Consider the following 12,929-nt stretch of genomic DNA (forward strand, 5'->3'; position numbering starts at 1 on the left):
TTTCTAAGTAGTTTCAAAATTTAATATTTTTATTTTTGTGTAATTTTATATATATATTATGATTTATATTTTACTATAATATATATTTTTATAAAAATATAATAATTAAAATATGTTATTGTATTTTATTTTAAAATAATAATCACAGTATTTTGATAAATTTCAATTGTAAAATCTAAATATTTATTTCTATTTTATTATATTATTTTAAAGTAATGTATTAGTTAATTTTTGAAAATTTTAAAAAAATACAGCAAATCCAAAAACCTAAATCTAAAAACCAAAAACCAAAAATCAAAAGCTGAAAACCTAAAACCAAAATCTAAAAACCAAAAACTAAAATCTAAAATCCAAAAACTAAAACTAAAAACTATTGAAACAATCATCACCTTAATATCATCAGTTGACTAAAAAAAAGAAACATGTGTATGTTAATTTGTAAATAGATACCATATTCTAAAATTATATAACTATTCAAGAATATAAAAACAAATCATATATTTCATATGAACCAATGATAAAACGATTAAAAAGAACATCATCCCCTGTCAACATTAATAAATAGATTGATTCCGCTTCATCTTCTAATGTAAACAAAAAGTTTTCGAGTCCTTTCTGAAAAATTTATTTAAAAATGTTCAACAATTCATACTGGACGAAGCATGAATTTCTCAGGAAAGATTCAGGTTTCCGTTCGTTTTTATTTGTTTGTTTCTTTTCCGATCTTTAGAAAATAATCATGACCGAAGATATGTATTCAATTTGTTCTTAACCCTCTTGCTTGGTTAATCCTTTGCTTTGTCAAAAAGAAAACATGATCTAAGAGCATGTCCAACGTGGATATCTATCAAAATATCTAACTATTTTAAAATAACACGAAGAAATTAGAAAATAAAGAGAGGTAACAAGATCCATTTCGTAGCTAAGCAACTTTAAAAACTCTTCTTGATACTTCTTTGCCACCTGCTATCTGTTTATTGGCTCTTTGCTATCATCTTTGTTATGTAAATAATTTGCTTAGACTAGAAATAATTAATTTATTTATTAGATACCTAAAACAGGATACTAACCGATAAGAGCATGATTATTGGGGAATTCTTAGAGTGAGATTCTTAGCGGAATATAAGAATCCGTCTTTTAATTTTTAACTAAAAAAATTAAAAACCGGCTCTTAAAACTCTTATTTAAGAACCGGTTCTTAGTTTTTTTAGTTAAAAGTTAAGAGACATGTTCTTATATTCCGCTAAAAACTCCACCTTAAGAACCTTTCTTATAGAACCGCTAAAAACTCCACCCCGAAGACCTAAAACATGGATACGGTACTAAAGGTTTTAATGACAAGTTGAATAGTGTTTGAATAAATTTTCTCAATGCCTAGAAAAGATAGACCCTTTATTGACGCAAAACACAATTGGGTTTGAACGATGAATAACTTCTAAGAAAGACGAATGACTCCCCATATCAGCACCACTCAGATACTCTGATATCCCGTTATCTTATTTATATATATATAAGCACCATTAGGGAGAATCTCTAGTCTAATAAACAATATGACAGATTTAGAAGAAAGATGTGAGATACGTAACTTTATAGAGAGACGATGCTGAGTTTTGAAGAAACTCATTTATACATTTTTCCGATTGGATTAAAATAAAGAAAATTTAAAAAATTAAGAAAACAAATTTTAATTGGTCGAAAGACTTTAGACAGTCCATGAACACTGTGGATGCTTTGAGACGTAATGTTAAATGATAAAAGATAAAAGATAATGCAAACATGTTCTTCTCTCTGATGTATAATAAGGCATGATTAACCTCGGTCTTTTATCCGGAGTTCTTAATTTATGATTTGATTTTTTTTTTTTTACACTTTACGACTAAGAAACAGCTCTTATATCTATTATTTAAGAGACGGTTCTTAGTTTTTCTTAGATTTTAAGAAAAACTAAGAACCGTCAGTTAGTCGAATATAAAAATCCTAGTTAAGAGACTTTGGTTAATCATGGTAAGAAAAAGCATACACATAAATATATCCATGATAGACCAAAGATTGCGGCTGAGATGCCTCGGATACCTTTGCTTTATGTCATGTGGTCGAATAACTACAGTCTTGGCACACTAAAATTAAGTTCTTTGTATCCAATCTTGTTCTTTTAGAAACCAACTACTCTGCTTTGGCTCACTAAAAGTTAACTATTACACACACGCTTTTCTCTAAAATAACTAGCGTCATGATCGTTAGCATGCTATCTGTTGTCAAAGGTATTATTGTTTATATTTTGGTTTGGTAAAAGAAATTATAAAAATGTATGTAGAGCTTTATGTTCTTTTTTAACACCCATGGCCTATTGAAATCAAAACTAAGATTGTAACTCAACAATCAAAGACTCAAACTCAAACTTGTTTATTGATAATCTTTTTGAGGAAACTTAACTCAAAACCTCAAAAACTCTCTGACTCCATAAGTTATACCACATCATGGTATCTCCTTATATAACAATTCTATTTTCCTAAACTCATTAGGAATTACATATTTCCTTTCTCTTATATTTCCTTTTATCCTTATCCTAAACTTATTAGGATAACTTGCACCTTAAGTCATCTTTAAGCTTATGTCAACAATCTCCCCCTTAAGCTTAAGAACCTCATTTGACACATCTTGGACTCCAATGAAGCTTCTCATCTCCTTGAACTTGATTCTCCCAAGTGCCTTAGTTAGGATATCCGCCTTTTGCTCTACGTCGGCTACATGCTCAACATCGACCATTCCATCTTCAACGCACTCTCTTATAAAGTGAAACCTTTTGTGTATATGTTTGCTTCTTCCATGGAATACCGGATTCTTGGTTAAGGCAATAGCAAACTTGTTATCAATACGTACGACCGCCTTTTCTGTTCCATTGTTTGTAATCTCTCCAAGTAATTCTTGCAACCATATTGCTTGCTTTGCTGCCTCTGTTGCAGCCATAAACTCGGCTTCACACGAAGACAATGCCACAATTTCTTGTTTTGATGAACACCATGAGACTGGACATTCATTCAAATAAAAGATATGTCCCGAGGTGGTTTTGCTGTCATCTGGATCCACATTGTAACTACTATCGCTATATCCCACGAGTCATTTCTTGTTGTTACGCAGATAGTTCAAACCGTAGGAGCAGCTACCGCGCAAATAACGAAGCAAGTTCTTTAAGCACAGTCCGTAAGGCACCTTCGGTTGATGCATGTACCGACTCAACACACCAACGGAGTATGCAAGATCAGGTCTCGTGTGAATCATATAACGAAGACAGCCGATGTTCCTTCTATACTCAGTATCGTTGATCCTTCTTCCTTAGATGCTTTTGACAGTTGAACACCGGTCTCAATAGGTATATGACTCAAGTTGCATTCATTCATTCCAGCTTCTTCTAGTATTCTTTTAGCATATCTCTCTTGTTTCAATATTATGCCTTCCTTGGACTAAATCACTTCAATCCCTAGGTAATAGGTAAGCTGACCGAGATCACTCATCTCGAATCTAGTCGCCATCTCATCTTTAAACTCTTGTATAATACCTAAGCTTGACCCTGTAACTAGCAAATCATCAACATAGACAACAACCAGAAGTGTACTTCCTCTCGATTTTTTTCTGAATAACGATGGCTCCTTAGAACACTTAGTGAAGTTCAATTCCTTCAGAATTGATTTCAGTTTGATGTTCCAGGCCCTTGGCGCTTGTCTTAAGCCGTAAAGTGCCTTATGCAATCTGTATACCTTGTCTTCACTACCTCTGATCTTAAAACCATCCGGATGAGACACATATACTTCTTCATTTAAATCTCCATGTAGAAACGCCGTTTTCACGTCCAGATGATGAATCTCCCATCCGTTGGACGCGGCTAATGCAACAATAACTCGCACAGTCTCCATTCTTGCTACCGGAGCGCACACTTCTTCAAAGTCTATACCATGACGTTGTACGTATCCTTTGGCTACAAGTCGCGCTTTGAATTTCTTGATACTTCCATCTGCATTGCGCTTGATCTTGAAGATCCATTTTAAGCCAATCGCTTTGCATCCTAGAGGAAGATCAACTAGTGTCCAGGTCTTATTTTTCTTTATCGACGTGATTTCAACTTCACATGCTTCCCTCCACACTTTCTCGTGTCTTGCTTCATTCCAGTCACCTGGTTCCTCATTAATCAACAAAAGTATTCTTTCGGTCTCAAGTATCTCGGTCATCAAGACATAATCATCAAGATATGCTGGTCGTTTACTTTCTCGAGTTGACCGTCTCAACTGTTGGGGCTCTGTATCAAGATCCTCTGTTTCACTGTCGGCTTCTTCTTCTTCTTCCTCGAGAGCATCATCTTCTTCTTTGTTTGTAACTTCCTGCTCAAGGTTCCGCGTCGCTTCCTTCTCAAGGCAACGATCCGGAAAGATCACCTCTTCATGATCATCACGTGAATCTCCTTCCATTGCGTTCCAGTTCCATGTTCTTTCTTCCATAAAGACAACATCCCTGCTCACTACTACCTTGCGTGTTTTAGGATCTAACAATTGATAGGCTTTCGTTCCTGGTTCAGTTCCAAGATGAACTAGCTCTCTTGATCTGTCGTCTAGCTTTCTGAGGTGAGGCATGTTGTTCTTAGCATAACAGACACAGCCAAAAACTCGTAGATGCCCCACGTTTGGCTTCTTCTTCTTGAAACACTCGTATGGTGTCTGCAATTGTAGGGTCCGCGTCCCAATCCTATTGATCAAATATGTTGAATGTCTCACCGCCTCTCCCCATAAGTAGTTTGGTACCTTTGTATGCTTCATGATACTTCTTGTCATCTCCATCAGTGTTCTGTTTCGTCTCTCAACGACGCCGTTCTGTTGTGGAGAATATGGTGTCGTTAAGTGATGTTGAATTCCATGTTTGTCGCAGAACACTTAAAAATCGTGAGAGTTGAACTCTCCGCCTCTATCTGTTCGTAAAGTTTTGATTGTAGCTCCCGACTCTTTCTCGATAATACGTTTGAAAGTTTGAAAGCGCTCGAACGCTTCATCCTTTCCTTCCATTAGTATTGACCACATATACCGAGAGTGTTCGTCTATCAAGACAAAGATATACCTCTTCCTTCCTGCGGTTGGTGGTGATATTGGGCCACATAGATCCCCATGAACCAGCTCGAGTATATGCGTTGCACGATATGTTGTAGCCTTTGGGAATGTTGCTCTTGTTTGTTTTCCCATTAGACAAGAAGAACATGTTTCTCTGTCGATCTCTATGTTGGGCATACCAGTGACCATCTCTTTGGTTAACATCGACTTCATAGTATCCGTACTGACATGACCCAACCTTGCGTGCCAAACAGTCGAATCACTATTCTCTGCTAGCTGTAAGCACTTCATGCCTTCAGCCTCTATAGTAACCTTATACAAATGATTTGTTGATCTCTTTGTTTTCACCATCAAGTTCCCATCTCGATCATACAAGGTTAAGTGATCCCCTCTCATTCTCACATCGCATCCTAATTCTGTTGCTTGGCCAAGGCTGATTATATTGCTCCTCAAGTCTGGTATGAAGTATACATCTGACAGGATCTTTCTCTTGCCGTCTCTGGTCATAAAAAAGATGGATCCTTTGCCTTTTATATCGATACGATAATCGTCTCCGAATTTTACTTTCCCTGTAATCTTTTCATCCAAGTTCACAAAGAAAACGCGGTTTCCCGTCATGTGGTTGCTTGCTCCATTGTCTAAATACCACACATTAATACAGTCTGAGCGTGTCTCGAAGTTGCTTGGTATAACTTTCTTCTCGTTCAGCAAAACGATCTCATGGATCATTAGTTCCTCTGCTTCATGTGTGCTATCATTCTCGTTCTCCTTTGTTTCTTGGACTTTCAGTAGTCGATCTGGACAGTCAATTACATAGTGCCCGATTTTGCTGCACCGAAAACATACTACTCGAGACGCGTCTCTGCCCTGTCTCCAATCACCTTCTCTGCCTTGTCTCCAATCTCCTCGGCTGTTGTAACATCCCCGTCCTCTTCCTCTATTACCAAACCGGCCTCCTTGTCCTCGTCCTCTACCATAGATGTCTTGATAATTCCGTGAATCATTAGTGTACATAAGTTTTTCTTGATCATCTTGTTGATCATCGTCCTGGATTCTCTCTTCATAAGCTTTTAACCTGCCGACGATGTCTTCAAACGTCGTTGTGTTTAGATCAAGCACTTGCTCAAGTGCAGCTATGATATGTATATATATTTTTCTTTGGAAGACTACTTAAGAATTTCTTGACTAGCTTTGGTTCTTCCATGTTTTCTCCCAGTGCCGCAGACTTTGAGGATAGCTCCGCAAGTTTACCCGAAAAATCATCGATTGATTCTGTGTCTTTCATCTTCATCTTGTTAAAGTCATCCATTAGCGTCTGCAGTCTTGCCTCTCGAACTCTATCAGCTCCCACATGTCTAGCTTGTATCGCTGTCCATACTTCCTTTGAGGTGTCGAGATTTCCAACTTGCACGAGCCATATCACTCTTGTCTCCATCGTCTGATCCAGGGTCTATAGTATCCCAAACTTTATGTACCTTTAGCATCACTTTCATACGCATGCTCCAGACTGTATAGTTGGTAGCGTTGAGCATTGGGCACTTGATAGAAGGATTGTTCTCCTTCGGACGGGTGGTAACGACATTTAGGTCTCCTTCGGAAACTTAACTCAAAACCTCAAAAACTCTCTGACTCCATAAGTTATACCACATCATGGTATCTCCTTATATAACAATTCTATTTTCCTAAATTCATTAGGAATTACATATTTCCTTTCTCTTATATTTCCTTTTATCTTTATCCTAAACTCATTAGGATAACTTGCACCTTAAGTCATCTTTAAGCTTATGTCAACATGGCCTTCTTCCCGTGCGACGACGGTGTGGAGATTTTTCTCGACTGGATAAAGAGAAAAAAATATTTGGTCAATAACATTCATAATCTTTCTAGACATTATATTATTACAATATTATTTAATGTCTTAGAAACCAAATTCATTCAACTAATTTTACAACCCTGCCCGAGTTTGTCAATTTTTTATCAATTGACTGAAAATTTAACCTTGTTTGATATGTTTTACCTTAAATCAAGTCAGTTATGGTTTAAGATGTAAATACATATATATACTCCCTCCATTGTTTTTAATATAAATCGTTTTAGAATTGTGCGCATAGATTAAGAAATCATTAATTTTTTATATTTTCTAAACAAAAACATCATTAAATATTTACCTAACCACAAATCAACCAATAATAAAATAGAATGTATATTATCATTGGTCATATAACATTAAGTGTTAATAAATTTTACATAGAAAACCGAAACGTCATATAATTTGGAACATAAAAATTTGTCTAAAATGACTTATATTAAAAACCGGAGGGAGTAAATAAATTAATATGACATGAGCTTGCTAGGTGCATATTTACTAAATTCTTATGTTGGAAACTTTGTTATTGCTTCACCCAATTGCTGAAAATGGGCTCCACGCCCAAGCCTCTGCTCTCATTTACTCTATAAAACCATCTGCTCTCTTCATAACCCCAATAACTCGATCCAAATTCCCAAAGCTTTTTTCTATTTCACCTACCTTTCTCCTCGAAAATAAAAAAACCCTGACTTGTTTACCAAGTTAACTCCAAAATGCAGCCGCAAGCAGACGTTTTCAGCCTCCATAACTACATAAACTCCTCGAACCCATCTCCATATCCTTCCCATTTCGCCGTATCCCCGCCATATCCAATCAACGGTCAAAACCTGAATCCCTTCTACGGAATTCAAAGTGCTACTAACAATCCACAATCCATGAGCCTAAGCAGCAACTCGACATCAGATGAAGCAGAAGAGCAGCAGACGGACAAAAACATAATCAACGAGCGGAAGCAGAGAAGGATGATATCAAACAGAGAATCAGCAAGGAGATCGCGTATGAGGAAGCAGCGACACCTTGACGAGCTTTGGTCTCAGGTGATGTGGTTCAGGGTCGAGAACCATCAGTTACTTGATAAGCTTAACAATCTCTCTGAGTCTCACGAAAAGGTTCTTCAAGAGAATGTTCAGCTCAAAGGGGAAACATCTGAGTTAAAGCAGGTGATTAGTGATATGAAAATTCAAAGCCCTTTCTCTTGCTTCAGAGACGATATAATCCCCATTGAATAGAGCATTTTTACCCCCATGCACCGACGTTCATATATGAATTATGTGTTTTATATTCGGAGCATTTTTTTAGTTTACCAAGACTCCAAGAGGAATATATATAAGTATATATTGAAAAAACATTAGTATTATTGAAGAATATATATAAGTGGTGTTGGTCAAATCATGAGTCATGTTTGTGATGAGGACAGAGTAAGGTGGTGTATGTTCTGCTTCATATTACAAAAATTTCCAAATTTCCAACTACAAACCAACACACAGACTCACAATCCCACTCTAAGAGACCTGCATTAATCATGATTTTATAGGTTAACACATGTATTTTATGTAAGCTGACATCAGTTACATGTGATTATCTTTTGGACCAAGCAAAAAGATGATGTCTTTGTGGATTGATGATGATTTATTTTATGAAACTTTCTAAATTTGATTATAACTGGCAAAGACCAAGGACAAGCTTATCTGTAACAGTTAAGTATGTAGACCCATGAAGAACAGTATTAAAATTCAATATTTAAAATTTTATTAAACGATTTTTTTCACTTGGATTTTTATTTATGGTCTCTTGGAGGCTTGGAGCATAATGAGAAATTGATGAGAATAAGTAATGCTATAGGAGATGACAAAAAAAAGTAATGCTATAGGAATTTGTGGTAACATTGTCTACTGGTAATCCATATTTATACTGAGATATGATATCCAAATACATCTTCTTGAGATTAGTTTTAAGGGCTTTTTGGAAAATTGACTAGTCAAACGTAAAACTAATCCATGTTTTTCTAGATTTTTTTTTGTCCTATTCACTCCACAAGTTCATATTATTCACGAAAATATCATTACTTTTTTTTTCTTTTCGAAAATGGCATTTTTACTCTCTCAACCTCATCATCTTCAAGTATCTTAAGGGCTTTTTGGAAAATTGACTAGTCAAACGTAAAACTAATCCATGTTTTTCTAGATTTTTTTTTGTCCTATTCACTCCACAAGTTCATATTATTCACGAAAATATCATTACTTTTTTTTTCTTTTCGAAAATGGCATTTTTACTCTCTCAACCTCATCATCTTCAAGTATCTACAAGATTGCCATTGCCATCAATACACCAACCACCATGAACAACCAATTTGAAACTCTTAATACACCTCAAATCGATTTACACTCATTCTTTCTTAATTCTTATGAACTAAAAACAACATATCTTTCACTTTCTCTCAATATTCATCAAAAAAAAAACTCAAAATTTTGATTCTAAAATTTTTATGGTTCATAGAGCCATTGAAACTTACGATTCTTGGTGGGTCACTTTTGTTTGAGATTCTGAGTGCTTGGAAAAGGCTTTTGTGTGCTAAACAAGTTATCTCACGGGTTGAAACTATGAAATTAGTTTTTTTTTTCAGAGCTGTTCGTCCAGACGACTTCCGGGTAAGTCGTCTGGCTGTAGACGACTTACATGGAAGTCTTCTGGTCAATGCAGAGGTTAATTTTGCAATTGACTTTTAAATGTGTTTTTCTAGATAACTTACATGGACGTCGTCCATCTTTGTTTGTTAAAAAAAATTCGAGACGACTTCCATGTAAGTCGTATAAGGTAAACGGGTTAGTTTTGCATTTGAACGAATTGTGTCAGAAATTTGACTTTTCCTGGACGACTTACATGTAAGTCGTCCATGATTTTATTCTGAGATTCCGGTCAAACGTTGCTTATCATGGACGACTTCCATGTAAGTCGTCGGACGGACGACTTTCGTGTAAGTCATCTAGAAAAAAATAATATTATTTGTTTTATTTTTCAATTGCAAAACTAACCTGAGACGACTTATATGGAAGTCGTCTAGGCATAACAAAATATTGATTTTTTTAATTTTCTAATGGAAGACTTATGTGTAAGTCGTCCAGAAAAAGTTAAATTTCTGATACAATCCGGTCAAATGCAAAACTAACCTGTTTTCCCTAGACGACTTACATGGAAGTCGTCTCGAATTTTTTTTTAACAAAAAAATATTGACGACTTCCATGTAAGTCGTCTAGGTTAAAAATCAATTGCAAAACTAACTTAAATGGACGATTTCCTAGAAGTCTAGTCTACCAGACGACCTTCGTGGAAGTCGTCTGCGTCAATGTTTAATAAACTTTCAATTTCTCTAAAACTATAAAGACTTTTAAATTTTTTTTTGTTAACTCATGTATATTAGTCAATATTGGGGCTAGTGAATAAAATTTATAACTTAATTGGTGATATTTATAAGGTTACCAACATTCATGCTTAGTAAAGTTTCTAGCTAATTGAGAAGACTTCTACGGAAGTCTTCTACGTTAGTTTTTATAAATTTGTTAAGTAACTTTAAGATATATTTATTTAATTTTCAAAAGTATTAAGTAACTTCAAGAATATCAAGTAACATGGTTTAACGTGACTTCTCATTTCATAAGATATACTTCTTACTTATGTATCTAATGAAAGTGATCTAACTTTGAACTTATGTAATGTTTTATCTTTTGTGAATTTGACTAAGTTTTCTTGAGAATTTTTATCCCTTAAATGGAGAATTCTTCTCCCTTAGTTGTAATAAATTTGATTAATTTTTTGTGTTATTGTGTTTTGCTGTTGTATCAATAACTTCAATTATGTCAAGTAATTTTGGCAAAATAATATTGTGGAAAATGAACATATTTACCAAATATTTCATTAATATCTCTTCAAATTTACAAAAAAAAAGTCACAACTAAAGGAGTACACATGCAAATCACAAAACAGACCACAAACAAAACTATTATAGATCATTCTTCTACAAAGACAAGCTTAGACTCCACTTGATATGGAAGAAGACTCCATCAGAAGACTTCCTAAAAGTCGTCTGGAAGGAAGTCTTCTAGTGCATTATATTTTAGAAGACTTCCGAGAAAACTTCCCATAAGTTTTCCAAAGTCTGATCTAGATCTGAAAAACATGTATATCAAACCCAGATCTGAAAAACTTGCATATCATATCAAAAACGTTCAAATGGTTTAAAACATAAAAAATGAGTGGAAAATTAGATAGATATACTTTTATAGAACACACAAAGTACATATCCAAGTGGAAGATGAGAACCATTAAGAACATGAAAAAAAAGATAGATTAATGAGAAAGACATGAGACAAAAATGAAAAATTCATATAAAGTTTAGTGTTTTCAAGTCAAAGAGATTAAAGTGGGTTTGGAGAGTTTTAGTTTGGAAAAAATGTATAAGCTTTATGCAACAGAAGGTTACCAAATGAAGAAAAATCAGACATAAAAACTTACCAAAAACGCTTAGATTTGTTATGAAAGGGATACATGGGAGAAGACTCATTCAGAAGACTTCCTGGAAGTCGCCTGGGAGTCTTCTAGCCCATAACTCTTCCAGATCTGAAAAACCTGCATATCCAAATCCAGATCTGAAAAACCTGCATATCCAAAAACGTTCAAATGACTTAAAAACAGAGAAAATGAATAGAAGATTAGAACACCCAAAAATACATATCTAAAATTAATAGATATACCTTTAAATGAGCGAAAGATGAGAACCATGTGATAAAAAAATATGCAAAAACAAGATAAATTAGTGAGAAAGACATGAGACAAAAACAATAAATTGATATAAAGTTTGATGTTTATAAGTTCAAAGAGATTAGAGAGAGGTTGGAAAGTTTTAGAATGAGGAACATTACATTTTTGTTGCAGCCATTTGAGAGGAGGAGAGAGAATGTATAATTTTTTCTTTATATAGGGAGACAAAAAATCTAATTAGGTTAAATATTTTCGATTCAGAAGACTTTCAAGTAAGTCTTCCTGGATGACTTTCAAGTAAGTCGTCTAGAAGACTACAATATTTTTAGCGTAAAACTAAAATATTTTTAGCGGGAAACTAAAAAAGAAAACTTCCTAGATGACTTACGTGTTAGTCGTCTAGACCCTAAACATAACCTCTAAACTAAATTAACTAACTAAACACTTCATAAAATCAAATTAAACATAAAAAGTGTTTACTATACACATAAATAAACACATAGGTAAAAATTTAATTTTTCAAAAAAACATTTAAGCTTTCCAAAATCTAACCCTAAGAATACATACAATACTACAACTTATGTTGCCAAACCCTAAACCAAAGAATATCATGATTAACTACTTTCACTCATCTATGTTGAAAATTATTTAATTTTATTATATCTTAATTTACATCACTTAAAATTGTTTATAATTACATGATTTTAATTTTTCACTTGTCAAAATATTTTTTTAAAAATTTAAAAATTATTTTTAAGATCAACAACACCGGACGACTTCCAGTATCTCAGAAGACTTAGACGACTTACCGGAGCTATATTCGTAAAAATGAGTTCTGGTTTTTTGTTTGGTTCTAAGGGGTTGAGTGTATTTTCACAAGGCTTTTAGGTTAGTTTTGCATTTGATTCAAGTTTGGGTATAAGTTTGCATTTCAAATCAAATTTTGAGTCATATTTGCCAAATTCTCCTAGTTTTAGATAGGTAATGCTGACAAATTATACAAATTTTAATTTAGATTCTACTAGAGAGGTTGCTGATGAAAATAAATTAGGATATGAAAGTCATGAAATTTTTCCTGTTCAAAAAGGTAAAACACATATATAGCTGAGTAACGGAACTTTAATTTGCAATTGTTTTAGGGTTTTTTGCCAAAACTAACCCACAACTTGATTTTAATCTCAAACCTATACCCAAACTTGAATCAAATGCAAAATTAA

General features: G+C 34.2%; 1 protein-coding gene across 1 annotated transcript; it reads left to right on the plus strand.

Annotated features, from left to right (window-relative positions):
* The first annotated feature begins 7,590 nt into the window (after positions 1-7,590).
* Positions 7,591-8,453, plus strand: LOC106326052 (basic leucine zipper 43-like). The gene has a single exon (XM_013764092.1). The coding sequence runs from the start codon at positions 7,671-7,673 to the stop codon at positions 8,184-8,186; it is 516 nt and encodes a 171-aa protein (XP_013619546.1). The 5' UTR covers positions 7,591-7,670; the 3' UTR covers positions 8,187-8,453.
* Positions 8,454-12,929: the final 4,476 nt, after the last annotated feature.

The sequence above is a fragment of the Brassica oleracea genome, chromosome C2 (genome assembly GCF_000695525.1).
Source record: "Brassica oleracea var. oleracea cultivar TO1000 chromosome C2, BOL, whole genome shotgun sequence".
Lineage (NCBI taxonomy): Eukaryota > Viridiplantae > Streptophyta > Magnoliopsida > Brassicales > Brassicaceae > Brassica > Brassica oleracea.

Coding starts and splice junctions, on each gene's coding strand:
- LOC106326052 (XM_013764092.1), top strand. CDS start 7,671: ATGCAGCCGCAAGCAGACGTTTTCAGCCTCCATAACTACATAAACTCC.